Genomic DNA, 19,172 nt, shown 5'->3' on the forward strand with positions numbered 1-19,172 from the left:
GCCCGGGCTGACGATGGGCGGCCATTTTTCATCAAGTAACATGATCCAGACATTGGAGGCATCCAATGGTCCAAGAGCAGTTAATCACTGGATGTGACATTAAACTATTGATTTATACGTTGTCTATAGTTTGGGCCTCTCAATTGTCTCTCCATGAATAACTAAACTGAACCCAGTCATTTAAGTAGCAATAACAGCAGTTGTGGTATAAAATGTGTATTGAATTAACAGATGCACAAATTTTGCATTCATTCTGCTTCATTATTTTTGCTCAAAGCTGCTAATTTGTCGTCAAATTTGCAAAAACACCATCTTTTGCATGGACAATGAACGTTTCTGACCTGCGTAAAATTCACTCCTTCGATGCCTCGGTGGATGTTTGATTTTGAGTTTTTTTTTCCCCCAATCAGAGGACACATCGCCATTACAAAAGGTAAAATAATATTAGGAATTACATGGGTTGGTTACAAAGACATATTTTGCCTTGCTTTGTCTGTTAAAGCCCTTTGTAAACTCTGTTTTTAAAGGTGCTATATGAATGAAGTTCATTACGAGAAAAAAACGCCCCTTACTTTGGTTATTAGCCTGATTTAATGGAACAAAGCAGCACCCCACTATTTATTGGTTTATTTGTACCTTACCTGAGACTATCTGAGCCCCCATTTGAAATATAATTTGAACCTGTTTGCTGTATCAGAGGCTGTTGTTGACTCTCTGGTTTGAAGCCCTTCCCTTTGGTTTACTGCTGCCCACTTCACCAAAACCTCTCCTCTAAATTTTCCCTCTCTGCAGCTTCTGGTCCAAAGAGGGAAAAAAAAGCCCAGTCAGAGTGGAGATCGGGCGTCTGTGATGAATTGATTGGATAATTTCGACCATACGGGAGCATTCAGATGTAATTAAAGTAACAAGATGGCATTTGTCAAAGGTTACCGCGGCTAATGCGTGCAGAAAGAACAAGGCGGCCTTTGTCGCCCGGGTTTGTTTTGCTGCAGAAAGTGCTGGGTCAGGTTTGTTCATTAACCATATAGAGGGAGCCATTTGTCCTAAATGTGCCATTGTTTTCTACACCATACAGTAGACGTACAGTATAGACTTCTTTACTGTGACCGGGGTCAACAGGAACAGAGCGGCTTTTGTTTGGTAATTAGCTCGACGTGTAAAGCAGGACAGTTTGGAATAAATTACTTTGTTAGCACATTGCTACCACTCCTTGTACCACTCTTAGTGCTGCTAAACCTTTTATATTAATTACAATACCCCCAACAAACATTTTTTTACTCACCTGTGCTTTTCATCGCTCCACTCAACGCCGCAGCCGTGGTAACACTAGAAACAAGCTGTAGTCCAACAAAAAACTTTAAACATTCTGCACTCAACCCATTCAGCCTCTTTTTACTGCAGGTACCTGCAATAGTTATTTTGTATGTGTAGATTTGTTTCTGTATTTATTAGGGATGCACCGAATCCAGGATTCGGATTCGGCCAAATATTGGGCTTTTGACAGGGTTCGGTTTCTGCCGAGCCGAATCCTACGCTTGCACTACGCGCGCTACGCTGGTCGACATAATGACGGCGCCGTTGATTAGGGGAAGGTGTTTACGTAGGTGGAGCCTTCAATGCAGTAGGCTGTGAGAAAGTGAAAATGGAACTGGTGAGCAGAAAAAGTTGTTGTTTGGCAGAACTTTCAGTCAAAAGAAGGCTGTTCAAGTCCAGCTACATGTTCAGTCTGCAATGCTGATTGGTCTGGTGGTGGCGAGGACCCTAAACTATACACAACATGGCCACTGTTACAACATTTCGTATGAAACATCTGAAAGAATACGAGTTGTGCACGAAGGAATCTCTAGACAGCAGCCAGAATGCAGCAACTTCAGGTACAGCAAAGGAAGGACAGTCACAGCTAAAAACTGGGAGTAGGATCTGGTTTTGGATTCGGCATAATCTTAAACAGTAGATTCGGTATTCGGCCGAACACCCAAAATCTGGATTTGGTGCATCCCTAGTATTTATTGTTTATTTCATATTAATTGTGCACTTTGTGCTGGAAAGCAATGACCTACATTTCGTTACATTATGTACCTGCACATTGTGTCAATGACAATAAAACTGAATTGAATTGAATAAACGTTTAATATGATCGTTTGTTTGTTCGTGTATGCACCAATTAGGTAAATTCCACAGAAGTTTAACTTATTGTGGCAATAAATCCTTTTCTGATTTAGATTTTCTGATTCTGAACCTGTGGAAGTTTATCACATTTTTTTTTTTAAATTTGTGTTCTCTGATTAGAATTGATTTACTTTGTGAGAACAAACTTACATTACTTATATTTGCAGTCATAGAACAGTGACGTGTAATGCTGAACACATCTGTCTATCTAGCTACCTTTTTGTTCCTTCACACACCTGGAAACACTTCAGAATTCAACTACCTGCATAAATATCTGTTAATTTATTGTCATTAAAGGCAATTCTCTTTAGGAAATAAGCCTTTCTGGGGAGAAGAAAAATGGTGATGCCTGCACATAGCGATCCAAGCAAAACCTTTAGATGTATCATTATATAATGGCCTGTGGATAACATGTATAATGAGCATCAGCTAAAGGTGAGCAGTGTTTTAGAATAAAACAGCATAAACTGCAACACTGCAGAGCTGGCAACAACTTTTTTTCATTTATTTTTTTTATTCTGAACGCTTCTTTTAGCTGCGGCTGAGAGAAATGTTATTCCCCATGTCACAAAGAATAGCAGCGTCTAAAAGGACTATTGGCATAGTTCATGGCGCAACCACAAGAGCTGGAAATAAAGATCTGATGCAACAGAATGAAACTGACCTATTATTTTTTTATGTGGACAGAGAATCAATCGGTTGTTTCAAAACTCAGATTAAGTACTTTTTAGCTGCACAAAATGTACGTTTGGTAGTCATTAGGGTTAGGATTTTACAGCACTTTCGAAATAAGAGGAGAATAAGCATGGGCATGTCAAATGCCATGGCGGGCCAAAATAAAAGAGCATGGGCCAAACTTGGGCAGCCTTATCCTAAAGGATTCTGAAGAAATAAAACATTTTGTGTGTTTGAAACTACTATAAAATCTTAGTTTTTTTTTAGTTTTTATATAGGGCTTTCCTAGTCTTAACAACTACTCTAATACTAATGCAGTTTTACATAGTACAGGAACCCATTCACACACTGTGGCTGAGGCTGACCTGTGGCACCTATATACAAGGTGCCACCTGCTCATGAGATAAAAATTAATTTACACTTCGATGGCGCAGCATTGGGGGCAACTCAGGGTTCAGTGTCTTGCCCAAGGACACTTCAACAGGGGACAGCAGGGCCAGGGATTGAACCACCAATCGTCCGATTGGCAGGCAACTGCTCTACCACTGAGCCACAGCCAACCCCATCTCTAATCTATGTTGTATTCATGCCATAGGCGTAATATACAACCTATATCTATACAAAAGACACGGTTATGTCCTTTTCATACTAATCAAATGAACTGGACTTCGTAGTCAATTATAGTCAGATGCGAAAGCCCCCTTCCCTTACTGCAAATATCCCGTCATATTTAACATTTACAGTTGTTACCTGCAGAATTTTGTATTTTCCTTGACATAAATTAGGACGTTTTCAATATAGATTTGTGCTTAAAATTTCCTGGGGCAGGACCCCCCCCAGACCCCACGCTTCGTATGTGTCCCCCCCAAAGGCCCATTCTGAGCCATGAAAAGCCCTTCTTCACATCCCTGTCACTTCACATTAATGTGGAGTTTTCTGACCGAGCTGCCACCTTCTCCTATCTGCCTGCGTCTAGACAGTTATCTCCGCTGTTACGTAATGATTGAGCAACTTCAGCCGTTCATGGGAGATTCCTGCTTTGAAAAGAAGGCAGTGTACCCTAACAGCACGACCGAAGCTGATCCTGCAGATACAATAGATGACAATAGAGTCCGTCTGTCAGACGCTCTCGGCATTCTCACATTCTCTCCCTCACACGCCTCAGGCCTGATGTTTCCTCACCTTTCTTAATACATGTACTGTACATGTTTTTCCTTAGCCTCTGCAAATAAAATACTAAATAATTAGCACAATAAGGTGGCTAGTGCCTGCGAGATTTTGTAAAATGCAAGTCCAAACTGCTACTCGTACAATGTTCAGAATCATCGGCGACAGGTGAGTGTGTTCAGATTCAGCCCAACGTTTAGGAACGCTTTGAGTCACCGAGTGTGGCCGAGCGGGTGGGAAACTCACGTAGATGTGTCTCTGCTGGTAGCGCAGGAAGAGGTTGTGCATGATCGCGCCGTCGTGGAGGTCCTCCAGCGCCGCCATGTCCTCCACCCCTCTGACGCTGCTGTGGTGCATGGGCTGCACCTTCTGTCTGCTCAGGGCATTCTGCTTGTAGGTGTACACCTGGGGCAGAAAACAGAAACACATGAAGAGAATCAAATAAGAAAAGAAAAATGAACTACTCAAATGTGTCAAAAGTTACGAGTGGATATCCTGAAAGACAAAGGATCAAGTGGTTCTGTATGGCTGAAATATATCTAAAAAAGGCTCCCATAAGTTGTTTAAAAGGATAATTCCGGTGCAAAGGGAAACTAGGGGTTAATAAAAGTGTCTCCGTGTTTGAGCTATGGTACTGGTTGCACGGCGTTCGTCGTTTGACTGGTCATGACTGTGTTCCCAAGATGGCGCCCACCTGTATATATGAACGCTACTGGCTTTAAAATCTATCTTTTTAATAAACTGTCTGTACACTTACAAAGTTCTCAATGCTTCGGTTTACATGTAGGGACCCTCATTATGCTACCGTGGAAGTGTGGTGCTATTTTGAGCCTTGTTAGTGGTGTAGAAATAGCGATTTACCCTCTGCCCCGAATGCTAGCGTTAGCGGCTAATTACCGGTTTGCCCTAGCTTGTTTCAAGCTAGAGACACATTCGATTAGCATGAAAAAGGAAAATGCTCCTGTGGATCGTATTAGACGGGAGGAATAAACTACCCTTATCGCTGAACCTTCCTTTTTCTGTAAAAGAATCCCAGTTACCCCAAGTTTAAAGGAGTACTTTGACATTCCTACGTATATGCTAATAGTTGTGACTAGACCCAGCCAAAAGCTTCCAGCTTTTTACGTTACTCTCCAAAAATCAGAAACGGCATTTTTACATTTCTGCGTGTTCATATTAAAATAAACGAGATATAGCATGTTAATCAGTGAGCATTAGAGGTGCAGGAGAGTAATTCTGGACTTGAATGAAGACTAGAGTTGAACCAAGTGCAGCAGGAATAGATGATCTCCAGCAGCGGACGGAGAAGTGGAGGTGTGTTTACTGTCGCTTACTTTCCTCTCCGGGACTTTGAGGACTGACTGTTGACTGTAAACGGTTTACGTTGGACTAGTCTAACGAGTCCGTTATCTCCCTGTAACTGTCTACTTCTCAGAGAATGTAAGCACTCTGGTGTCTCGTTTCCTGGAGCAGTTAAAGGTCCGGTCCAGGTCGCGGCAAATTGCACCCAGAAAAGTAGCTTCAATGATGGAAGTGTGTTCGTTTGAACACTAATGTGATGACGCCACGTCGGTTTAGTTTAGCTGCGGGAGTAATAAACCCGTCATGCAGGTTGATGACGCGGCGTTGAAAAGACTAGATCATTTTTCATTCGTCTGAAAGACGATTCTGTGACGTTCTGAAGCGTCAATGAAACTGGAATGTTAAAAATGAGGCCTTGTGTGTGTGTGTGTGTGTGTGTGTGTGTGTGTGTGTGTGTGTGTGTGTGTGTGTATGTGTGTATGTGTGTGTGTGTCAGATGTGACTGACTCTTCAGACAGAGACTGGCTTTCTTCAGGAAGAGTTGCCCTGAGCCGCTCGGTCACAGTGGGTCAACGACCAGCTTCACAAAATTCCAGACTTCATTGTGTGTGTGTGTGTGTGTGTGTGTGTGTGTGTGTGTGTGTGTGTTTATACATTCCTAATGGTCTTACAGTTAGTTAGCTAGTTAGTTAGCTTCAGGCTGTTCTCATGAACCCTTCATACATATGGCTAAGAAAAGTAAAGCACTTTAATTCAAAAACAGCGGATTATCAGGCTAAAAGTAGAACAAGAGATCATAATTTTAACTTTAGACTATTTAAATGTAATGATCTGAAAAGGGGACGTCACCAACAGAACATCGTTTAGCTTCTCAGGGTCACATGACACAAAGGCGTGAAACAGTGGTGTAGTCTAATGTATTGTAGTGGGTCTACTGTACTGTATATAAATATATTGGCCTATTCATATAGGATCTGCCTTTGGGGGAGGGGGGCATATCATAGAGGGGGGTCTGGCTGTCCTCCCCCAGGGTTATTTTGAGTGTCAAAGACCTCATTTCCTGCATTCAGATAACCTTCATGCACCCATTTACAGTGGCAATACCTTTATTTATCCTATGCGAAGAAGAAAAACACACATGACAACTCAAAATATATCAAAAATATAATGGAAAGTATGTTGTTATATCATTGGGCATTTCTAAGAGGGAATATGGAAATCCTGGAGCTTTCTTAGTGGGTATACTGCGTATACCTGCGTATCACGTAGACTACACCACTGGTTTGAAACCACTGAAAGACCTCATGGACTCTTCTTAGAAATGTCTTAACCTGTGTGTGTCAGTGTGTGTTACGGAATATCCTTTGTGGTGTGTCTGTTTGTGGAAAAGGCTGAGACAGCACCGGGCTTTGGCTGCGCTCCTTTTTTCCACCCAGAAACCAACGTGGTTGAAGTCTGACGGTGTAAATCTTCACAGAGGAACTATACAGAAGGTAAACAACAGCTTCTCCCAAGGCGCCCTGAACACATGTGACCGCACAATGACGATGGTTGCGTCCGAAATTCAATTCAATTTTATTTATAGTATAAAATCATTACAAGAGTTATCTCAAGACACTTTACAGATAGAGTAGGTCTAGACCACACTCTATAATTTACAAAGACAATTCCAACAATTCCCCCAAGAGCACGCATTTGGTGCAACAGTGGTGAGGAAAAACTCCCTTTTAGGCAGAAACCACAGACAGAACCAGACTCTTGGTGTCTCCACAGAGACACAGATACAAATATAGAGAAATATGATTCATAATAATTATAGCAGTTGGTATGATGAACAGTGGCAATAAAGATAATGGAACTATGACTAGGAATAATAGTTGTAGCAGTTGAGGGCGTAGCAGGGCGTAGCGGGGTGTAGCAGGGCGTTGCGGAGCGTAGTGTGGTGTTGTGGGGCATAGCAGGGCAAAGCAGGGCATAGTGGGGTGTAGCAGGGCATTGGGGGCATAGTAGGGCATAGCAGGGCGTTGCGGGGCATAGTAGGGCATAGCAGGGCATAGTAGGGCATAGCAGGGCATAGCAGGGCATAGTAGGGCATAGTAGGGCATAGCGGGGCATAGTAGGGCATAGCGGGGCGTAGCAGGGTGTAGCGGGGCATAGTAGGGCATAGCGGGGCATAGTAGGGCATAGCGGGGCATAGTAGGGCATAGCGGGGCATAGCAGGGTGTAGCGGGGCGTAGTAGGGCATAGCGGGGCATCGATCAGGACCACGGCGGCAGCTGGAACCATGATTTAGGTGCCACCCCAATCCAAGGAAAACCGAGAAAACACAAGGATTCCAGGGAATAAGCTCCACACTAACATGCTATTTGGTAGACTACAACATACGTAAGATTTTTCAGTAGGATGTTTTTTATCTCACGATAAAACGGTCCTCTCGACTGATACTGGAGTTAAAAGTTGTGACTTGTGTTGCATGTTTTGACTAAAGTTTGACCTTGCAGAGGCACAAAGGCTAAAACTCCACCTTATAACACTAAAGTGAGAGAATCCTAGACGTAATATGTGTGTTCAGTATCTCTCTGGCTGAAAGGACTGGAGGTCAGAGGGATGGTTGAACCGGTTTGGACTCATCGCTGGAGGACGAATGCTCCAGAGTTTAGTCTGGAGACGCTGCAGCCTTGTCCTCTGACACACATCTTACACAGCCGTCTGCTGAAACACACATTCCTTCTTTCATTCCATCCATCTTGCATTTCATTTTTTTCATTTCTTCATTCCATTCATCTTTTTTTCTCTTTCCTTCTTTCTTTCCTATATTCCATCTTTTTCCCTTTTTTTCTTTCCTTCTTTCCATCTTTTTCTTCATTCCATTTTTCTCTCTTTTCCTTCATTCCTTCTTTATTTCTTTCCTTCCTTCCTTCCTTCCTTCCATCCATCTTGTTTCCTTTTTCTTTCCATCTTTTTCTTCATTCCTTTTTCTCTTTCCTTCTCTTTCTTTCCAGCTTTCTTTCCTATATTCCATCCCTCTTTTCCCCCTTTTTTGCCTTCTTTTTCTTCATTCCATCCATATTTTCTCTCTTTCCTTCATTCCTTCTCTTTCCTTTCTTAATTCCTTCTTTATTTCTTTCCTTCCATCTTTCTTTCATTGTTTCCTTCCTCTCTCCCTCCCTCCATCCCTCCTTCCTTTCCTTCCTTCCTTCCTTCCTTCCCTCCTTCCTCCATTATTTGCTCATTTCCATACTTTTCTCCTCCTTCCTTTTATTCCTTCTTTAAATAATCTGAAAGCACGAAAGTCCCGCAAACTGAAGAAGTGATATTTAAGTACAATCCTCTTCAAATCTGTCCTTTTGCTTTTGGACACTGTACCACACGTTCCTGCTGATTATTTTAGTATTTTGATTCAAACTGTGGCTGCAGTGCTGCGGCTTGTTTGACTTAGCGAGTAAAGGATTTGATTTCTTCTTCCACTGCCGAGCGCTGCCGTATTTCACCTCCACCTGGCTTCACTCTGGTTTACATTTCAACCGCCGATTTATTTTTACCACTGAGTGAATTTGGGCCCTTTTTTAAATATTTATATTATATCTAATATTCAGTTAGCGTTCCAGGGCTGCATGTGTGTGATGTATGAGCCAGAGAAGTGTCTCTCTAACTACCAGGCATTCTTCCACTTTTTACCCTCCTCTGTAACGTGAGATAGCGGGATGTTCCCCGCTGTAAATCAGACGGTTAAACTGTTTGACCGCTGAGTAAAACAGAGCGAGGCTGTTAGCATCAACAGGTCGAGCACCTGACTTTATGACTCCCCACCTGGCAGTATATCACGTCACCTCCGCTGGAAGAAGACTGTCACGGGATGAAAATGACACCGAAATCTCTGCTCAATCTTATGATCTATTGGCACACATATACGATCTGGTTCTAATCCTTTTTTAACATCCTACATATCTGGAAAAAAACACACAGAATTACACTGCTGTCTGTGTAATGCAGGATAAAGAACAGTATTTTTACAGTGTGGAATTAGTACTTTTACTTCGGTGAAGGATCCTGATACTTCTTCCACCACTGGTTGAAACAAATCAGAAGAACGCTGTTGTCTAAAGCAGCATTGTGCCATGTAGCATTGGATTTCCCCTTCATTGAAACAGAGGGGCCCAAGCCAGGAGAAATGCAGTACGCTATCCATCTCTTTCTCTCTCTCCATTTGTCTTGGACAGTATTCACAGCAATATACAGTCAGGCCTCAGCAGGACGGGCTGTCCTTTTGGCTTTGTCCTAATTAGGTTTCTAATTGGTCCAGTTGTCTGTGTGGAGCTGAGGCGGATCCACGCCTCGAAAACAAAGCCCACGGAGGGGGCCCCCGGACGCTGAGCTTAGCGACAGATGCTAACGGGAGTAAATCTCTGTGAAACAAAAGCGTGAGGACAGCATCAGTGCAGAGCGAGAGGAGGAGGGGGGCGCACTCACTGCTGGACCCTCGGATCAACACGCGGTGTTCCCGGATCAGTCCGGATAAAGTTTGTTGTTCTTACTTACGTGGGTCAGGAAAGTGAATTCACATTATACAGTACGTTCAGGCAATTAGAAGACTCGGAACTAGAGAAACTTCTAATGAATGGCCGAGGAAGATATGGACTTCTGGAGGCAGATGTCTGTCATATTTTCTGATACTGAAAGAGTTTAAAGGTGGATGTGTAACCACCAAAATGTCAGTGTATCAGCTGGTGGTTGAGCATTTTTGAAAGTCTTTATTGATCGACATTATTAAAGGGTAATTCCGGTAATTGTAACCTGGACCCTACTTTCCCAAATCTAGACGCACCCTGGCGGCAGCAAACTGTTCTCCGGTATACAGTTACCGGTGGCTCCGGTCGACTATACCCAACTCCGAGTGCCCGTCTTCCCGCTGCTGCAACAGGAAGCGCTCTAAGCGAGGCTGCGAGCATGGGAATCTCCGCCCGATCATCCGTGCTTCCCAACAGACTGAAAGACGCTCAATTCGCATGGCGCTGATCAACACTAGATCACTCACAAACAAGACTTTTATACTGAATTACTTTTTTAAGACCAATACTCTGGACTTTCTGTTGTTGATGGAAACCTGGCTGAAACCAGGGGATGACAGCGCCTTCTCGGAGCTCCTCCCCCCCAGCTGTTCTTTCCTCAACTCCCCGCGAGCGTCAGGTCGAGGTGGTGGGCTGGCCACTCTCTTAAAAGAGGAGTACAGATGCAGATTATTACCTGCATCTTGTTATAATAGTTTCGAGCTTCAGCTGTTTGTGGCTGATCTGGGCTCTCCTGTGTTGTGTGCAGTTATTTATCGCCCACCAAAACTCAACAAGGATTTTATGAGCGAGTTTTCAGAGTTTTTAGCTGATGTTGTTCCTAAATACGACAAGCTCCTGGTTTGTGGGGACTTCAATATCCATGTGTGTTGTCCCTCAAACCCACTTGCTCATGATTTTAAAACTCTTTTAAACTCATTTGGTCTTAATCAATGTGTGGAAGGGACGACACATTATCTCGGCCACACCCTGGATCTCATCATCTCATATGGGCTTTCTGTTTCACTCAGTGAAATAACAGAAACTGGTATTTCAGATCACTTCCCCATCAGGTTTGAGATTAGTGTTCCACCACCTGCTAATAGGCCTATATCCTCAGCTTCTAGGCGCCGCTGCATCACTGTTTTGTGGGCTCACAGTTTTATGCAAAGAATGGTCTGGTATCTCCTTCTTCCCCAGATAACATTCTCTCTGTGTTTCACTCCACATGCACTGAAATCTTAGACTCTATTGCCCCTGCTCGGACTAAAACTATTAAACCTAAGGCGGACCCTTGGCTAAATGACACCACAAGGGCCCATTTCAGGGTTCATTAAGGAACAGTCTAGCAGCATACCAGAAGGCTGTGAAGGTGGCGAAGATGCAGCATCTCTCATCCGTCATAGCTAACAGTTGCCATGAACCCAGAGTGTTATTTAATGTGATAAACTCTGTTGTAAATCCATGCACCTCTGCTCCGACAGATGTTTCAAAGAGTACATGTGAGAAATTTCTCTGTTATTTTACTGACAAAGTTGCATCTGTCAGGCAAAACGCCAGTGCTAATTTCAATGTCTCTAGGCCTGCTTCTCCTGTGCACTCTGCTGTGTTTGGGGAATTTAAGCCAGTTTCTTTGACATTGCTAACCGAGGTAGTGCAACACATGAAACCGACCAATTGTCCTTTAGACATTGTTCCTGCCAGGATAGTGAAGGAGGTTTTTAATAGCACCATTGGCTTAAGTCTACTTTTTTTAATTCCAGTCTTACTTTAGGTACTGTCCCAGCTGCCTTTAAACATGCTGTGGTCAGGCCCCTACTTAAGAAGCCTAATCTTGACCCTACAGCGTTTCAGACCAGTCTCTCATCTGTCTTTTCTGTCAAAGGTTTTGGAAAAAGTTGTTTTTATACAGTTACAAGCCTTTTTGCAACAGAACTTTGTTTTTGAAAAATTTCAATCTGGTTTCAGATCACGTCATAGCACTGAGTCTGCACTACTTAAAGTGCACAATGATATTGCCTTATCTGTAGATGCCGGGAATCCTGCTGTTTTGGTGCTTTTGGACCTCACGGCGGCATTTGATACAGTGGATCATGCAGTCCTCCTCTCTCGCCTTGAGCATTGTGTAGGCATCTGAGGCTCGGTACTTGGTTTAGATCCTATTTGGCAAATAGAAGCTTCTCTGTTATGATTGGTGACTTATCCTCGTCAACTGCTCCTCTCTCCTGTGGGGTACCCCAGGGTTCTATTCTTGGCCCCATCCTGTTTTCCTTATATATGTTGCCTTTAGGGGCTATTATAAGAAAACACAACCTGTCTTTTCATTGTTATGCAGATGATTTACAGATTTATTTGCCTATGAAATCGAATGACAGTGTTGCACTAGACTCCCTGCTTAGCTGTATTAATGATATTAAGTTGTGGCTTTCACAAAACGTTCTTCATTTGAATGAAGCTAAAACTGAGTGTATCATCTTCAGTACTTCAGATATGCCAGACGGTCCAGCTTTGAGTTTGGGAGCCCTGGCTTCATACCATAAGCCTGCTGTCAAAAATTTGGGGGTTACTTTTGATTGCAACATGAAATTTGATAAGCAAATTAGCAATGTTGTTAGAATGAGCTTTTTCCAGCTTCGTCTCCTGGCTAAAGTTAAGCCCTTCCTTAACAGGCATGATCTAGAAAAGGCGATTCATGCCTTTATTAGTTCAAGGTTGGATTAAGGCTGGAACAAGTTACCCCCTGAAATTCGGATGACTACAGATGTAGCACTTTTTAGGTCTAGACTTAAAACTTATCTGTTTAGAAAGGCTTTTAATACATAGTAGTGGTGTGACAATTTCCCTCTCCTATTTTCTATGTAACCTTTTCTGATTTTATTGTTTCTATATGTCATTCTTTTTTGTATGTTATGTTATATGATGTGTGTTTTAGTCTTGGTTTCTGATGTGAAGCACTTTGGATACCTGTTGGTGACTGTAAAGTGTTATATAAATAAATGTTGATTGATTGATTGATTGATTTTGTTAAAGAAACCGTTCTGAAATCCCCATCTACATACTCACCAGACTCCATTTAAATAAACAGGACTTTTAGCGTGTATAGAGCCAGCATATTTTCTCATGTCAATGGATGAATTAAGGTTGTTTTTTTCAACCAAACCAGAGTGGTGATTGTTGGAACAGCGGAAAGACGAACCGAGACGGCTTTTGATAGTTTCATTTAGTTTCTGTTGGCTTTGAATGAAGTGTATTTTACGATGATAAAAGTACTGTTTATTTCAATGGAGTCTGGTGGGTTTGGCAAAAGTAATTTTGGAGCTGTTTCATGTTAAACCAAACATCTTACCCTTTAACTAAAAGGTCTATCTCTGTAGGGGCCCTTTCCATAATGTTGTCAGACACTTAGAATAATAACCTGAGCCTGTCAGCAGCAAAACCAGCACTTCTGGTGGACGGAAATTGAAGGTGCGCAATTGCCCGTTAACTTTTGCGGCTTGTTTCCCCGCTGCCGACTGCAGTGGTGTTGCTTAATACTGGACCAATTTCAAAGATAGTTGTTCCCATCAGTCAATTACACAAAAACATAAGAATTGCACATGAGAGGGGGGCAGTGATGAGATATAATAGCAAGTGCATTTCATATTTAACAGATTTCCCATGTTGCAAGGTATGGTAATTTGCAGGAATTAAGAATTATTTAACTTAGTGCATTCACAGCAGGCTGATCTTTCCAAAAGCGTAGGTTATTTAGTTATTCTTAGTTGTATATTGAAATGTTGTTTTCTTGTACGGAGAGGCGCTTTGACTCAGGGCACATTTTTATCCCTAACACTCAGAGAATGGTACATTTTCAGCAAGTTGATGATGCTTTGAAAGGCCTCCATGTGTGTGCTCAGCGTGCCCGTAGGTATGAGCGCAGGGTTCTCTAGGTTTTCATGTGCGAGTGTTTGAGTCCTTGGAGGTCGTGGGGTTTCTCTCGTCTTGCTCGGGTTTCACCGTCTCTCGGCCGTGCAGACAGTCTCCCCCCCCCGCCCCGTCCCGAGCCGACTGCGGGACAATGCAGCGGGAGATGAATGGTGATTCAAATAGCAGCTGCTGCTTTTGATGATGATGATGGAGATGGGAAGGGGGGGGAGCCCGAGGCGTGCGGAGGGGTTACCTGTTCAACTCTCTGACAGACACAGTGAAGGGCAGCGAGGGGAGGAGGGGGGGGAGGAGGGAGATCTCGGCTTTCACCGCTAGCGGCACATAATGAAGAGTTTCGTTCCTTCCGCTCAGAGAAACCGATCGCTGTCGTGAAAAGTCTCGAGCTGTTGGCGAATGTTGCCGACGCGGTTGGCTGCCTTCAGCTGATTGGTCGTCCTTGTAAAGAACTGCTTACACATCTGAAGGAATGTCAGCCGGAGTTTTAGGGCAGAGGGCTGTTTTCTGAGGCTACAAGCGTACGGCTGAAGAGGCTTAATGCTAGTGCAAGCAAAAAGTGCCAAACTTTGTAAAGTAAAGTCATATATAGAGTTGGTCAGATGGACACATCCTCCTCTGTCACTAACATATATACTCACATAGAAATTAACATAAATATACACACACTTCTACACAGTAAACTCAACACACTCGGAGACTTAAACAGTAGATGTAATTATTAACTACTTACACACACACAAAGTGATAAGCATGAACATAAATACCCACACATATACATAGCCTACCTGTAATTCTCACACACACACACACACACACACACACACACACACACACACACACACACACACAAATCTGTGGATGACAACACACAATCCTCAGCAACACAAAAGATGACAGACAGACACAGACCAACGCATTGTCCTGAACAGGTTCGTATGACATCGTACGAAAACGTACGCACAACAATTCGTATGATATCCTACGAAATTACAACCGAGGGTCGGTCACATGGCGACTGGGTTAAGCGACCCGTTGCCATTGAGTGTAGCTGACAAAAAGTGACGAAATGAAAAACGATGACGGAAAAAACGAAAAATTGTGGTGTGGGTTAAAACAGCGGTGCGCTTAAAGGAGAAATCCGGCGCAAAATGAATCTAGGGGTTGATAACACATGTGTACCGAGTCGACCCTTCTCTGGGATCTGTTTTCACGCAACCGCTAATTAGCTTATAACGATAGTCGTCAGGGCACTGGTAAAATAAAAAGAAATCTCTATTTCTACACCACTAACAAGGCTCAAAATGGCACCACACTTCCACGGTAGCATAATGAGGGTCCCTACATGTAAACCGAAGCATTGAGAACTTTGTAAGTGTACAGACAGTTTATTAAAAAGTTAGATTATAAAGACCGTTCACGTATACAGGCAGGGACCACCTTGGGAAAACAGTCATGACCAGTCGAATTCCCCCGCTTGAAAGCTAGACACAAACATCCACCCCACCCCCCCTGCATACAGAAGTGAATACGTGGAATATATACAAATTACAGTGCATTCATTTTTGTAGCTATATATACAAATAGTTCATGAGAACAGCCTGCATTCGCACGCACACACACACACACACACACACACACACACACACACACACACACACACACACACACACACACACACACACACACACACACACACACACCTCCCTCCTGACACTCATGTCATTGCAGTTTGTCGATCGCTGCAGTAAAAAGGATTTTGTGCAGCTAATGCTAATACTTTTAAAGCTCTTAAACAGATTGGGAGCTGCCTTTAATTTCCCAACGCTGAGCTGAGCAAATTAAAACCTTCCTGTCCGTATGAACAAACACCAATCTGTCACTTATGAACACTGAACATCATCTCCAGGGCTGCTGGAGTTATTTACTGCAAATAATAAGCTTTATTTGTATGGGGCAGTGAAGGATAAAAACATGAGAACAGAATGAGGATTTGGGGGAGAGGAGAGGAGAGGAGAGGAGGAAACAGGAGAGTAAAGGAGAGGAGAAAACAAGAGAGGAGAGGAGAAGAGGAAACAAGAGAGGAAAGTTTCTATAGCAGAAATTTGGGTTTTCTTTCAACCATATTGCCCCAAATCGACATGAAACACTCTTCACAAGTCAAATGGAGGATCGGTTCACTACTTTCATTGACTTTTGGGTGTTTTGTTTCATTTTACAGCATTATTCTGACTAAACTTTGACAGTCTGTGATTATCCATCACCATCCTCTGATCTTAACCCTTATGTTGTCTTCCCGTCGACCAGGCAACTTTGGGTTTTTCTGCGTCGAAATTTCAACATTTTGTTGTTCTTTTTCTACACTTTTGACGTTTTTGTGGATTTTTTTTTCCACTTTTTTTCAAATTTTTAATATCACTTTTTCGTTTTTTTAAAATTTTTGTTTTCGTAAATTTAAAAAAAAAGTTTTTGTATTGCTTTTTCCAATTTTTTTTGTACATTTTTCCTATTTTTTTTGGTAACTTTTTTTTCGATTGTCGATTTTTTTCTGCGTTTCTGTAGCTTTCTCCAACATTTGTCACTTTTTTCAATGATCTTTTGTCATAGTTCTGATATAGACAGTTTTTGTAAACGAGTCAAATGGAGTGTCAAAATATTGGTAATAAGTTGGCGTTAGTGTATACTGGTGATAGTGGGGGGGAAAAATTGCCATAAAATGCTACAAGAACATTGAAAAAGAAAACGTTGAAAAGAGAAAAAAAACGTTTTTTGTGTCTGAATAAGCCACAAAAACCTGTAAAAAAAAGGAAGGACAACTCAAGGGTTAATGATTAGAGACAAAAACAAGAGCAGTAAGGTATTCAAGAAAGTTAAAAAAAAAAAAAAAAAATCCAGAGAAGAAGACAAAAGTTTAAAAAACCACAGACAAAAGAGAAGAGCAGAGGACATTATTGAATGGGAGAGAACAACAAGAGACCAGAGAAGAGACACAAAGAAGAAACAAAAGACAAAACAGAAGAGAAGAAACGGACCTAACAAGGCATGACAAAAAGAAGACACGGGACAAAAAGAGACACGAGAAGGGAAATAAAGAGGAGATAGGACAAAGGGGTGAGAGACAAGAAGAGAAGAAAGGAGACAAGAGAGGGACATGATTAAAAAGGATGAAAGAACAAACCAGAATCTTTATCTGTACAGAGGACAACTTTTTTCCAGCTCAGTTTTAATTTTTTTGAATTTTTTTTTTTTTTTTTTTACAGTTAGCGGCTCCGTAAGACTGTACTTAACATTTATTCCACTTACAAAGTAAATAAATGTCAGACTGACTGACTGACATGAGATGTGCGTTCTTCCTAGAAAACAATCTGTTTTTTGAAATGTCTCATTATATATTGTCTATAGAAGTGTATTATTAAACTTTTGTTTTGTTTAAATCGCAATACTCAGTGCTCTCCAATCGCAATAGGATGTGCAATGCCTGATAGGGTACTGGTGCTAATATATATATATATATGCTATAGTTTATTTGATATGGTATTACGCAATTGGGCATTGTGCGATACAGAAATTAACGACCACAGCGTGAGTTAACGGGAAATGTGCAATCATTATCCAAATGAAGTACAATATGAGGGGGAGGATGTGTTGTGGGTTCTCTTCTGTTCTTCTGGGATTGTGAGGAAAGGTATTGTGTGAGGTTTATTAGCTGTTCATTGAAGCATTGGATGGGATAATGTATGATTATGTTTCTATGTAGTTAACTATATGTTTATTGTGTGTCGCCATTTCGTTTCTCTTGAATGCCCAAGATGAATTTCTCCTATAGGAGACAATAAAGGCTCATCTTATCTTAATACTTCTAATATCGCAACCAATGAAAATCGCCGCCCATGTATCGGGAAAGAATCAGGACAAAAGCATATCGTCCCAGCCTTATAAGCAACTAGTAACTAAAGCTGTAACAGATGAATGTAGTGGAGTAAAAAGTCTAATATTTCCTTCTGAAATGTAGCGGAGTGGAAGTAGGAAGAGGCATGAAAAGAAAAGACTCAAGCAGAGTGCAAGTACCTCAACATTTGGATGTAGTACTTGAGCAAATGTACTTGGTTACATTCCCCCACTGCTGTGGTGCGGAGGCTCATTAGCTTCAGTGAACGGGGGTCTAATAGAGTCTCTGGGCGAGTCAGAGCCAGGAGATAAGAATGCTTTAATCTGCCGGTAAATCTGCAGCACAATACGCTGGCTCGACATGACCCTAAATCCCTCATTTACAGAGCGCCTTCTGCTGCTGACCCTCTGCTGCACACCGGCGACACAGGAAGTCTTTGTTAAAGCTGTCAGCACAGGAGCCCCCCTCCCGCCAAAAAAAAATAAAAACTAACCTGTTCACACACTTTAATGTTTGTTGGCCTGATTTTTAAAGGCTTCGGTTAACCCTCATGTTGTTCTCAGGTCAAATTTGACCCGTTATCAAAATGTTTATATCAGAAACATGGGTTTCTTTTTAACCAAATTACCCAAAAATAACATGGATGGTTCCCTACATTTAAAATGATCTATCATTTTGTGAAATGTGATGAAATGTTTGAACACTGCAACTGACATTGTGGTGTCTTATGAACCCATCAAGATGTAATTGTGAGGTGTGTTGAGACGACACAATACTGCTAGCTTGGTCTCGTCTTTCCACGTGATCCCTTTGTTGTTCTGGAGTCAAAGAAAAGCTTCAAAAGCTTCCCACGGTGTGAAGATACACACTTCATGTTGCCCTCATCCCACTTTACAGTCAATCCATATCTGTGGAGTTTAACACCTCACAGAGGGAGAAGTCTATGACAAAATGTTGAGTCCCTCCAGGATTTCGCGATGCCGCGATCGCGCCAATTCACGCGAATTCAACCAATCACCGCGACTTTGGTGCGACTCGCAATTTTGACCAATCACGCAACATTTCCGCAAATTTGACCAATAACCGGAGTTTCCCCGCAACTTCAACCAATCCCAGCAGTCCCACGTGCCAGACTTTACGTCAGTGACTCTGAGAGCCACTGACCAAGCTGGAGCGAGAGAGAGCTTGTTTTCCGATATGAAGACTCGAACATCTCACATTTACCAACAAAACGTACAGCGAAAGACCGTGCCAAACATTTTAGACCGTCCTGCCAACCTGTATACATTTTAACATCAATGTACGCTGTAACAATTTGTCACACTGCTGTTTCAATCCTGTCGGCTGTCTGCAGCGGGTGGGGGCGGGGCTGCTGAGTTACCCCCGCGACTGACGCGCACACTAACACCCGGAGGATGCAGAAAAAACCGGAGATGAGACGACACAATGACCTAAATTGAGGACAGCTACGCTCGTTATTGTAAGTGCAATGATAAGTTAAA

At 42.3% G+C, this 19,172-nt stretch overlaps 1 protein-coding gene across 1 annotated transcript in view; it reads right to left on the reverse strand.

Annotated features, from left to right (window-relative positions):
• myo10 (myosin X) overlaps positions 1 to 19,172 on the reverse strand; it is a 172,598-nt gene that overhangs the window by 104,281 nt on the left and 49,145 nt on the right. Inside the window, exon 3 of the mRNA XM_028592842.1 lies at positions 4,258 to 4,416. Within this exon, the coding sequence (XP_028448643.1) occupies positions 4,258 to 4,416 (159 nt within the window). The remainder of the gene's footprint in view (positions 1 to 4,257; positions 4,417 to 19,172) is intronic.

This window comes from Perca flavescens, chromosome 12, assembly GCF_004354835.1.
Source record: "Perca flavescens isolate YP-PL-M2 chromosome 12, PFLA_1.0, whole genome shotgun sequence".
NCBI classification, from domain to species: Eukaryota; Metazoa; Chordata; class Actinopteri; order Perciformes; family Percidae; genus Perca; species Perca flavescens.